The sequence below is a fragment of the Squalius cephalus genome (genome assembly GCF_949319135.1).
Source record: "Squalius cephalus genome assembly, chromosome: 17".
In the NCBI taxonomy this organism is placed as follows: domain Eukaryota; kingdom Metazoa; phylum Chordata; class Actinopteri; order Cypriniformes; family Leuciscidae; genus Squalius; species Squalius cephalus.
This window is the reverse complement of record NC_137138.1, coordinates 32,286,875-32,299,997: the sequence shown is the minus strand read 5'-3', so window position 1 is coordinate 32,299,997 and position 13,123 is coordinate 32,286,875. Positions and strand designations below refer to the sequence as shown.

The 13,123-nt window shown below is 41.8% G+C and overlaps 1 protein-coding gene across 3 annotated transcripts in view; it reads left to right on the top strand.

Moving 5' to 3' along the window:
* Positions 1-13,123, top strand: part of gabrg2 (gamma-aminobutyric acid type A receptor subunit gamma2) — a 118,360-nt gene that overhangs the window by 74,101 nt on the left and 31,136 nt on the right. For all 3 annotated transcript variants that reach the window (XM_079847025.1, XM_079847024.1, XM_079847026.1), the window contains exon 6: positions 7,866-8,003. In XM_079847025.1, the coding sequence (XP_079703151.1) occupies positions 7,866-8,003 (138 nt within the window). The remainder of the gene's footprint in view (positions 1-7,865; positions 8,004-13,123) is intronic.

Sequence of the window (13,123 nt, the reverse complement as noted above, 5' to 3'; positions counted from 1 at the left end):
GGTGTAACAAAGCCCTGAAGCCTTCATCCTTTAGCAAAGAAAATGGCTGAGTGTCCTTCACAACCATCTGGACAAGGGCCACATCCAGCAATTATTGTCTGTTAAAACATTAATAATTTTAGCATATATATATATATATATATATATATATATATATATATATATATATATATATATATATATATATATATATATATATATTTTAAATAATGCCTTCCATCATATATAATCTTGAAATAAAAGTTAGGCTACTTACTGTGAGTAGGCCCTGCTGCAGCATTGGGTGGGGGTGTAGGGCTATCTGCATGCTTAGCCCTAAGGTGCCTCAGCATTGAGGACATGTTGTTGTGCACCAATTGTTGAGTACAAAGCAAGCATCGAACCTGAAAAAGTATAAACATCATTACAATTATTAGCACATTAACAGATCTATTAAAACAATTTATTTGCTCATACATATACAACACATTATGATCAGTCTACCATAATGATAATAATAATAATAAGAAGAAGAAGAAGAAGAAGAAGAAGAAGAAGAATTGCATTAGCCTACCTTAGTAGGGGATTCCATGTCAAAATACTCCCAAACTATGGATTGGTCTCTCTTTCTCAAAATAGTCGTTTGCATCTTGATCTTCTACTGACAGCCCTCGAAGTGATGGGATAATCATTTCCCTTTTATGCATCAGGTGGGGTTACGAAGCGCTAATTATTTCAAACCTAAGCTTTGAAAACTTTGTTGTCGCATCAGAGTCCCGGTATCAACAATCCCAACACTGGTTTTACAAGTTGTGTTGTTACAAAGAGTGGATAGTTAGGCATGTAAGCAAGCAAGCATGCTTTTTGAGTTGACAGCAGCAGCAACAGTAAATACACATTTAAAGTGATGTTTAATGTTTTACAAGTTGCTTATCATGAAAGGAGTAAACAATTAAGCAAAGCTAGCCTGACAATATGCAAGCTTAAAACTAGCATGAGTCCCCCTGTAGTCAATAATTTTTGTATGAAAAAATTCTTCATGCCTTAAAATAGCTTGAATGTAACTCTACACCCTTGCTTCATTTAGTATACTTGGAATCATAAAAATGAAAATTAGCCCTGCCTCCACTCAGAGATCCACTCTGTCAACTTACTGAGGTAAACGCTACACACTGGAATCGCTCTTTACAATGGCGGACATAAAGGTAATTAATATGATTAGCCTTTTACTTGACTACGTTATCAACCAGCTAACAATTTGTTGCTAATGTTACACAAACCATGTTCCCATTCAGAGTCAGACAGCTTACTTTTACATTTACATTTAATTATTTAGCAGACGCTTTTATCCAAAACGACTTACAAATTAGGAGAGCAATAGAAGCAATCAAGCTAACAATAGGGCAGCAATAGTCAAGTCAAGTCACCTTTATTTATATAGCGCTTTTTACAATACAGATTGTATCAAATCAGCTTCACAGTGATAACATGAAAATAATACAACAAAGTTTGTTTCTAGAAGAAAATTGCGTCATCGTCCACCTTAAGTAAGGCAGATCAATAATTTTGTTGAATATTAAATGTCCCCAACTAAGCAAGCCAAAAGCCATATGTGTCTCGGGTTGGTTCAAGCAAAGAGGATGCAGGATCTAATCGCAGAAGTTTTTATTCACCAAACTTAAAAATCTCCTACAGGAACAAAGACACATGGACAGAAGAAACCACCATAAATGCAACAACGACCGACCAGGAACAGACTGAAACACAGGGCTTAAATACACATAACAGATCAGGGAAATGAGACACAGCTGGGACAAATTAACACATAACGACTAATTAACAAGACAACACACCTGAAACGAGGAACGTAATTAATTAGTAACCAAGGAGACAAACATAACCCTGACAGTACTGCCCCTCCTGTTAGGTGTGTCCTCTCGGCGTAGATGGTGCAACAGGGAAGGGGGGGCAGGCGTCCTGTCAGGGTATGATGACTCTAGGGCGATGCCGGCAGCTCGAGAGACCAGGATTTTGGAAGCTGCTCTTACCAGTATCAGAGCTTCAATAACCGAGAATAGGGCAGTCTGAGCTGAGTGTCTGCTTTTGAAACCAGACTGGTTGTTGTCCAGGAGGTTGTTCTGTACGAGAAAGATAAATACTGGTGGAGCTGGCTGTGCAGGTGGCCAAGGCGGAGACAACCCTTCGGGCGGCCATGGCGGAGATGACGTGGCGGAGATGACCCCCCCCCAAAAAAAATGTATTGGGCGGAGCAATGGGCTTAGGCTCAGGGACAGGCTCAGACGTGGCGTCGACCTTAGTGTTTGAGGGCTCAGGCAGCGTGGTGGCGACCATCTTTGGCGAGGGTTCTGGTGGTAAGGTGGCCATCTTGGTCGGAGACGAGGGCTCTGGCGTGGCGGTGGCCATCTTGGGAGGGCTCGGGCTGCGAGGCGGCCATCTTGGCCGGAGGCGAGGGTTCAGGTGCAGCTGACATGGCATGAACAGTCTCTGGCTCAGCAGGCATGACGTGAACAGTCTCTGGCTCGGCAGGACTGACGTGAAGCTCAGGCTCGGCAGAACTGACTTGAAGCTCAGGCTCGGCAGGACTGACGTGAAGCTCAGGCTCGGCAGACATGACGTGAAGAAGCTCAGGCTCGGCAGACATGACGTGAAGAAGCTCAGGCTCAGCAGACATGACGGGAAAAGACTCTGGAAGGGGGCTCTCGACAGGACGAGACTCTGGAAGGTAGGGGTGGGAATCTCTAGGCACCTCACGATTCGATTCGATTACGATTCAGAGGGTAACGATTATCGATTATTAACGATTTTTTTTTTTTTTTTTACTTACTTGGTACTTTTAAAGCAAAGTATTTATGATGACCCATAACGAACTTACTTGCATCTTCCTATATTAATTTTATTAATAAAACAAATGGAAGTGATTTGAACATTGCAAAGAACCAACAGGAAAATAAATGTGTGCCTGTACTAGCAGCGTACTTGTAGTAAATTAATACAAACTTCAGCATATTCTGAATCTCTAGCATTTAATAATAGACTTCTAACCAACATCCTCTTGTTATTTCCAATGAGCAATATAATCCTTCAGACAAAAAAACATTTTGCTGTAGCAAAATCACAAACAGTTTTTGTTCAAAAATATAGAATTATGTACCAGCAGCTCTCATATTATAATGCTTGTGGACTTACGCATATTCTGAATAATTAGTAACATACAAAGCCGCTCTTATACACAACTAAATAATAAAGAGTTATGACTTGAAATGTTTGCTGTATACCACAATCAAAAACAGCAAATACAAAAAAAGTGAATGAACATCTGCAGAGAGCACAGTTAAAATTTAACTTTTTGTGACTGGCATTGCACATATTGCAGGGCAGTATAAAGAAAAGTAGGCTACGTATAACAGATCGGTTTACAGTATATTGATGAGAAAACTAAATACTGAAGGCAGCTCTCATACAAAAAATACTAAATAGGTAACAATGAAATTGCCAATTTTCCATACGTTAGCTTTTAACGAAGAGGGTGCCGTTCGAATTTGGCGCTCAGCCATCATGCGTCTGTTATGTGCGCGAGTCTGTTATGTGCGCGCCACAGACTGCACGTCCGCTTAGAGTTCCGCCTTTTGCGTTCCGTCAATATTACGTTATTAGAAAAAAAAAAAAAAACATTTTTAGAGAATCGATTTTTTGACATTTGTGAATCGATTCAGAATCTTCCACGTCCGCATCGCGATGCATCTAAGAATTGATTTTTTCTCCCACCCCTACTGGAAGGGCGGCGGGCTCAACGGGTCGAGACTCTGGAAGGGCGGCGGTCTCGAAGGGACAAGACTCTGGAACGGCGGCCATCTTGGGACACTGTTCAGGGACTGTAGCCATCACTGGGGTGATGGTGATGCGAAGGCCTCTCTCGATCAGGATCCTGATGATGTAGTCAGTCAGGTCATGGCCAGCCAAGTCCATTGTTACTGCTGCTAGATCCAATGTATGGTCGGTCATTCTGTCACGGGTTGGTTCAAGCAAAAAGGATGCAGGATCTAATCGCAGCAGTTTTTATTCACCAAACTTAAAAATCTCCAACAGGAATACAGAAGCATGGACAGAAGAAACCGCCATAAACGCAACAACGACCGACCAAGAACAAACTGATAGGAAGGGCCTGATCCTTCTAATGTTGTATATGGCAAATCTGCAGGACTGGGCAGTTCTAGCAATATGGTCTGTGAAGTTCAACTGATCATCAATCACAACTCCAAGGTTTCTGGCTGTCCTGGATGGAGTTGTGGTTGACGAACCTAGCTGAATGGAGAAGTTTTGATGGAGTGTTGGGTTGGCCGGGGCCGCAGGGTTTAGCTGAAGGTTGTCTTTCATCTAGCAATAAATGTTTGTCAGGCAGGCTGAGGTGCGAGCAGCTACCGTCGGAACCTCTGGTTAGAATGAGAGGTAGAGCTGTGTGTCATCAGCATAGCAGTGATAGGAAAAAACATGTTTCTGAATGACAGATCCTAGTGATGACATGTAGATGGAGAAGCCCTGAGCCCTGAGGCACCCACGACACCCTGAAGGACCTACCTGAGAGGTAAGACTTGAACCACTTTAGTGTGGTTCCTGAGATGCCCTTTGTCTTGAGGGTTGACAGGAGGATCTGGTGGTTAACTGTGTCAAAAGCAGCAGACAGATCCAGCAAGATGAGCACTGGGGATTTGGAAGCTGCTCTTGTCAGTATCAGAGCTTCAATAACCGAGAACAGGGCAGTCTCAGTTGAGTGTCTGCTTTTGAAACCAGACTGGTTGTTGTCCAGGAGGTTGTTCTGTGCGAGAAAGATAAATACTTGGTTGAAGACGACTCATCAAGTGTTTTAGCAATGAATGGAAGAAGGGATACCAGTCTGTAATTTTCTAGATGTGCTGGATTTAGAGTGGGCTTAAGCAGTGGGGTTGCCCGAGCCTGCTTAAATGCTGTGGGAAAAGTACCTGTGTGAAGAGAGGTGTTGATGATATTAGTGAGTACGGGTACAACTGAAGAAGAAATGGCTTAAAGGAGATGAGTGGGGATAGGATCAAGTGGATAGGTAGTAGGGAGATTGAAAAGAATGAGTTTTGAGACTTTTGCCTCCGAGAGTGGAGAGAAGCCAGAATGTGTGTGTTAGCTGTTAAGATGCGCGTGTCAAAATGTGGTGTGGAAAATTGGTCGCTTATGGTGGTGGTTTTATTTATGAAGTCGTCAGCTGTTAGGGTTTATTATGGAGGAGGAGGAGGAAAGTCTGATTTGTTTACAGCAGACTGGCAAGAAAGTAATGTACTAGAATCACAGGGAAAGTAGGTTGTTAGGATTGCGCTGCCTTCTACGTGAGACATGATTTATGAGTTTTGGTAATAGTAGGGATTTTGAAGCACATAGTGAAAACAGGTCAAAAGAACAAGCAGATGAGAACAAGCTGTATTAAAGGAAAGAAAAACAATACTCAAGCACCTTGTTTTTGCTCGGTGGAGTTACGCAGGTAGAGTCGCTGGTCTTTACACTCTTCAGTCCTCACACGAGGACAGCTGCCGCTGTATATACCAGGGTGGTGCCGAAGGATCAGCCTCCATGGCATTGACCCGTGACCTAGGCTCAGCCACTATGGCTGGAGATGTAGCCATCACTGGACTCTAGTCAGAGGCTGGAGCCATCACTGGACTGTGTACTGTGCTCAGGGGCTGAGGTTAGAGCCATAATAGACATGCAATGTTCTCTGAGTTAGGCACTAGAATTTCTCTTACTGGAATGGACTGGGGAATTTCACTCACTGGAGTGGACTGGGGAATTTCTCTCACTGGAGCAAACTGGGGAATTTCTTTCACTGGAGCAGACTGGAGAATTTCTTACACTGGAGCAGACTGGGGAATTTCTCTTACAGGAGCGGAATCGGGTATTTCAATCTCGGGAGCGAATTTGGGGGTTTCACTCCCTGAAGCAGATACGCCACACATTATCTTGGTTTAGTTAGTTAGTTAAACGGTCAGAGTCATCTGTTTGACAGAAAAAATAATTGTATTAGCTGCATTCATGTTTTCTGCAGTGTTTTAGTGAAAATACCTACCGGTATTTTGCTGCTCACCGTGTTTCTGCTACTGTTGTTAAAATAACCACACCATCTGCAGCTCTTAGTGTGGCACTTTACGTTTTTAGCGAGGGAGAGAGAGAGAAGCAACGTGCACAGAGCAGAAAGGGCTTGAATGAAGCACTTTTTGCTCTAGATAAAAAATACTATAGATATAGCTCCGAAATATTATTACCATAAACAACCATGAGTGCTTGTGGTGTGTTCCGCTCCATTTGTTTTGACGCACTGCTCACTTTAATCTGTAGAAATGGTAAAATGACTATACTTTAATAGAACATCTGCACTGTTAGCGATTAACATTGGGGTTGCCGTTGTTTTGACGCACAGCTCACTGTAATCTGTAGAAATGGTAAAATGACTATACTTTAATAGTACATCTGCACCGTTAGCGATTAACATTGGCATTATTACCTAGCACACGAGGACTTACTAGTCAACAGCTTCAGGAGGCTTCGATAAGTTTTTGACCGAAACACAGCTGGTAAGTACGCAACAACAACTCCCGAAACTTACTGTAATAAATGCTAAGTTACTTACCCAGCTGGCTCGTTGTTTTGAGGTCGGAGAGTCCCAGGATGTTTTCTTTTAAGGTGCTCATACATAGCAGTTGGTATGCCATTTCAGCTTTACAGAGTGAACAAAGCACCATTTTATTCAGCCTCAGTTTACAGCATAACCACACTATTGATGATAGTGGTCTGGATCGTGTGATAGATTCTCATTTTCACCATGCATCATTTCACCGTTGCAGCCCTACTTTAGAGTGCTCTAATGGAAGTTGCTGCAAATCTTATTTGCAGAATTCACTTGGGCAAATATTTCAAAGGGAAAATAATGTAATTGTTCATTGATAATTGGGCTTTCAATGTATTTTTGTTCCACTTATCTTTGGTATTTTGTGTAGTTTTTCTTAAAGACCCTCTGTGGATAAAATCAAGTTTTTAATGTTGTTTAAATGTCTATGTGGTGTTTTTAATATGCTTTAAGACAAACCATGTTCAAATCCATAACTCAATACCATTGTTGAGTATTTTCTTTTTAAAACTGCAGTGAACCAAAGACTTGAAAAACCAAATCGCTGGTGTTTCTGGCGTCACACACTACCTTGTAACCAATCAGTCAACGTGCCGGTGGTCTTTAGCATATCTTTAACAGCGAACTAGTAGTGGAGTCTCAAGAGAAGCCAGGTCATCCCGGTATATTTTTCTGTTGATGTAAAAAGTCGGATAGATTTAGCAATATAATGGGTGTATTATGTATATTACGATTTTATGATGAACTATATGCCTTTCTCCACTGACATTGTGTTGTTCAAAGCATTCTAATGATTTTTAGAAGGTTAATCATATTAATCACCGTTATGTGTCTGACGTTGTAATTGTTGTAATGACGATCGATACAATTGTGCAGAGTTTACCTCAGTAACTTGACCGAGTGGATCTGTGAGCTTGTGTGAGTGAGTGGAGGTGGGGCTAATTAGCATATTCATGGTTCCGCGTATACTAAATGAAGCACAGGTTTAGAGTTGCATTCAAGCTATTTTAAGTCATGCAGAACTTTTTTTCAAAGGAAAAAAACCTTTAAATATGACGTTTTGGTGAGTGGATAAGTTTTAAAGGATAAAATGATTGACTACAGGGGAATTTTTAAAAGAAATCTGGATGAATACATCCACATCATGGTGTCTGAAATTATGGAGTATTTTTAAATGTTTGCTTGTATGTAGGTTTTTAGACCAACTCTAATTGTTTTGCAGATGGATACCCCAAGGAGGAGATTGTATACAAGTGGAAGCGCAGCTCCGTGGAAGTTGGAGACATCCGCTCCTGGCGTCTTTACCAATTCTCCTTTGTTGGCCTGAGGAATACCACAGAGGTTGTCAGGACTGTGTCAGGTAAAGTTTCAGGTTTATTTTGCGTCTTTAATTCTTGTATGCGTTTTTGTCTTAAATGACTAAAATGTATGTTGCAAGTTGACAAGCCTCTATGGTGACTGGGAAGGGACCAGTTAACTTCGTTTTGTTGTGGCTCATGGAAATGTGATATACCGTGGCCACAAGATTATTTATGTTAAGTTCACAACATCTTTATGTCGTTGCCACTCAATGTTAAGTCTTGGCCTCGATCCAATGTTGAGGGAATTACATATTTTTCTATATGTACTTTGTGCATATACAAACCTTTTAACAGCAACAATATTCATCCGTAGCAAATGAAACGAGTGAGTGAGGGGAGACGGGTTTGTGTGTCAATTCGCTGTCAGAGAGATGAGAGAGAGAGAAAGAGCAGCTGGTATCGTGTATCTATTCTGTGGAAAATGAGTATTGGAAGCGTTTCAGATATTTCAGTATTGATATGTATCCAAAAACCTATATTTTTGACAACACTACATTGCACTTAGTTTATTATTTCAGATGCCTTTTGATAAGACTACAACTGAAAAATATATATATTATATAAAATATTAAATCTTCAAAAGTGGCTAGTAGGGGAGGGGCTGCATTACACACCACTTCTGAAATACCCACGCAAATGGCAAGTTGGCGCGTGTTAATGTCAAGCCCTGGTGGTGTGTATGAGCACCACTAATTAAGCAGTTTCTCAAGAAAGGCACCAGAATTTGTGGGTCTCACAGGTGGCACCAAATTAATATTGTGGGTTTGGTCACACGTCACCTAAAGTGAGTATGAGAGTGTCAGATGACTCTGTTCTTCTTTAACTTTGGGACACCAGCAAGGAATTTCACTTTGACCGTAACAAACAATCAAAGACTGTTGAATAAATAATGTTTCCTCAACGCTGCGTCAGTAGCTGATGCTATGGGAACTCTATACCACAGTGCCACATGAAATGTATTTATGGAAAAAAAAAATTGGCCTTGTTGCAGTCTAGAAATGCAATACAACTAAAGCCACAGGCCTGATCATGTTTTATTTCAAATCTGAAGATAACTGTAAAACTTCTAAAAGGTTTTATGAAATATTTTTTGAGACCATGTCATGGGATTTTATTTAGAGAAGACTCTAAAATGATAACTGTTTATTCACATCTTCTAAGCATCCATTCAGTCTACTGTCGCTATTGTTTTGTGGTGCAAACTGCCTCATTTAAACTGCACACAATCACGCCTCTCTAGTTGGGATATGGCTCTCATTGTTATTCTTTTTCTTTATTATATTTACTGATGACTTTCTATTCACACTTTTTAAATCCCTCATTTCTTTGATCAAACTAATTACTTCACCTTCTTTGGCTTTGTATTAAATGCCCTTCTTAAAAAAGAAACATTCAAATGATCTTTATTTTTCAAAATTAGTCATAAAACTTATAGCAGGTGCATAAGGGTTAGCTAGCGTGTTAGCTTAGCACAGCATCAAAACATGAAAATTTATGAGATTCAAATAATAGTTTTGCCCCAAACTCACTTTATAACGTCAGTCGAGAGTTTGAGATAACTTTTTATGATCCCATATGGATCTATCACAGAAATTATAGTATTTTATGGTATTCTGTACTGTGATAAATGTCGATTAGCATTGCTTTATAAATCTGTTTTAGAAATAATGATGGTCCTCAGATCCGTCTTACCCTTTGAAGGCTGCGGTTGAGAGCGCTTTCCATGTCCCCAGTCTTTTTGTGGGGGAGCACGGGAAGCAACACTCTGCTTTTGTGTGGCATGGTGTGAGGATCTGGCTTTTGATGTTTGGGGCTGCTCCTGCTCAGCAGCCCCTGAGACAAGTGTGAGGCGGAGAAGGAGTTTCTGGAATGCAGCCGCCTGTTTAGCTGACTCCTGAAACCTCTCAACAACCGAATTCACTGCGCTGCCAAAGAGGCCAGACGGTGACAGAGATGCATCCATTAAAACGTTTTTGTCTTTTTCCTTTATATTACTCAAGTTGAGCCAGAGATGTCTCTCAGTGGCCATCAGGGCTGCCATAGAACGGCCAATAGTTTTAGACGTCTCCTTGGTGGCCCTGAGAGACAAATCTGTGGTATGATGCAGTTCTCAAACAGCATTCGGGTCAATACCCCCGCCCTCATCAAGGTCTCCTAACAATTCAGCCTGGTAAGCCTGCAGCAGTGACATTGTATGGAGGCATGCTGCAGCCTGACCAGCAGCTGAATAAGCCTTAACCACCAAAGCTGATGTTGGTGGGTAATTCCCTTAAAGGAGAACTCGGCAACTCTAGCGAACTCTAGTCACTTATTCACTGATTTTCCCTTTTGTTGTCGCATGTTTTCCCCACGAGCTCCCCCTACAGCTGTGGGGGGGCGTATATGTCACAACACGGTCGTAAAAAACTCACTTGCGGCGGCCTCCTCCCCCTCTCTACCGCTGCTCATGTGCATTTGTTATGATCGGAGCAAGCCAACTGTATCGTGTGGAGCTATGTCGACCGAGGTGGGTAATCTGGTAATACATCATACATGCGTGTGTGTTTATGTCTAATTGCCGTAAAGCAATTCGTGTTTCGCGCTCGTTCTCGTTCTCGTTCTCGTTCTCGCTTCTCACGAGACTTCCAATTTCTATCTTGCCGGGACGGTAGTCCCCAAGTTGCAAGGTTGGTTTTCCGCCTGGGAACGCTGGGGGGAGCGGGGAAAGTCACCAATATCATCAGAACAGGTTGTTTAACCATCCAAATGATTTCTAGACAGTTTTATTAAGTAAAAAAAGTTACCAAGTTCTCCTTTAAGGGAAGATGCTGATTCAGGGGAGAGATAGCTCGCGAGGTCTTCCACCTTTGGCACCTTAACCGTGATCTTTCTAGTCAGAGATAGAGGAATAGTGTGATGTTTGTGGACTATAAACTATTCTGAAACTGGTTTATCGGTTTAAAAACGGAAGGCCTCGGCGTTGAAATTGTGAACGAGAGGTCAGGAAGCGTTCATCTAGCTTGCTTTTTGAACGAACGTCCTGCTTATCAGCCGGACAATCAATGCTCAATCTTTCAACCGCTCTCGTTACAACCTCAACAAGCTCCTCAAAAGCATGAGACTGAGGTGGCAAGTCCTCATCTCCTGCTTCGACACTAACAACATGCAGTTCCTCGGAACTGGATAGCTGCAGTGTCGGTCCTTCAATCAGGGTAGAAGTAACCGTAGTGCGTGCTTCCGAACCCTGAGAGAAGGCACTGGATCTGTCGGGTGAAGGCAGAGATAAGACTGGGCCCATCTCTAACCTCGCTGACACATCTATTTGCGGACCCAAGTCTGAAACCTCCGCTGTGCCTCGGCAGCAACGGGACCCGAGCCTTGGGAAACGCGAGCCTGAGAGTCCTCGCGAAAGAACGGCAGGCGGGATCGGAGTTCCCGCATTGGAAGCACCTGGCAGTGCTCACAGCTACTTCCCTCGAGCGCTGACTGTGCATGCTCCTCACCCAAACATGCACGGGCAGGGGTGCACACACAGTCTGAACTGCTTACTCGCCATAATTTACTATATATAGTGACAATACAACAGCAAATAGACAAGAGACAGTTTTACACAGAGCGCTCGTGAAGACATAGAAGCTAGCGCTGCTTTGTTTGGGCAGGCTTTATAGTTTCCTGGTTCATGATGTCATCCGCCTCTGACGTTCCGCCACACCATTGGACTGATTTTACATGTGCTTCAAGACATCATCACGCAAAGCGTTCCCTTAGCGTCAATCGACGCAGCGCGAGTTCCCTTGAAAGGGAACGCGACATACAGAACCAAAGGGGAGAATGGATAATTTTGCTCAAATCGAACAGGGCTGTGTTTAAGTCCAATTTGTATGCCCTTCCCTTAATAACTTGCCTCCATCTCGTTCACTCGGATGTACATCATTGCTTAAGTTGCATAAGTGCCCACTACTGGTGGAAACCTTGAAATGCATTTAAATGGAACACCGTAAGCTCTTGATCACGTTGGAATCCGTTATGGGGCTGATTTATTATATATAGTTTATTTTTCCTTATAAATTTGTTTTTATAACCATTCTATAGGCCTGTATGTATGCTTGGGCTGTTAAAAAAATTGTATATATTTATATAAAATATTAAAATACAAAAAACTAAAATAATAATACAATAGCTATAACTGTGTAAAAAACAGTCAGCTTAAGGTGTCAGGGAAATAACAATGGGATCCAGTAGTGAATGTAATCAATAGAGTTTATTAAAAAAAAAAAAAATCAAACAAACATAGTAGAGAGATGGTCAGATGTTGCAGAATAGCAGGTAAGAGATGACCGCTTTGGCAGCGAGGATCAGACTACAGCGGGCTGGTGGCGCAGACTGCCGACCGGTATATCCAGAGAGAATTCAAGAATGATAACAGCAGGTAATCCAGCATGAACAAGAGGGCAAAACAAACTGGAACAGGAACAAGAGGCAAAACAAACTGGAACAGGAACTAGACACTGGACGGCAAAAAAAACGGCAGCCATGAACCAACAACGATCTGACGAAGAATGACTGCAAAAACAAGGGTAGATATAGGGAGAAAGATAATGAGTGCCGGGGGCCGGTTTCACAAAGATAGACTTTGACTATGGCTTAGATATAGTAGATAGTCAGACTTCAGATAGACATCTAAATCAGACCGTTGCACAAAGCACTTAAGACTCTGACTATCTTAAGTAGGACTACATTACAATGCATTCTGGGTAAAATAAGACACTTTTCAAAACAAAAAACTTGGCTGATCGAGTAAGCACATTCAACCGCTCAGTGCAGTTTACCCCAGTGGAAAATATGTGTTTGTTGGAGGAGTATAACAGTTACAAGGACATTTTACTTGGGAAATTTAGCTGAGAATGTAGTAAAAAGAAGAAATGTTTAAATTATGAGCCATTTTCCCTTTTCTTTTGGCTGTTTGTAATGTAACTGATTGTTACTGCTGGTTGCCAAGGTAACAGAGTCTTAGACCTAAGTTAGCCTGGTGGTAAGGTGTCTAATTTTTTTGGTCTAAATTAAGTCAGTCTTTATTTTTGTGAAACAGTCTAACTTGCATTAGACTAGTCTATGAGCAAATTTTAGACTTGTCTAACAC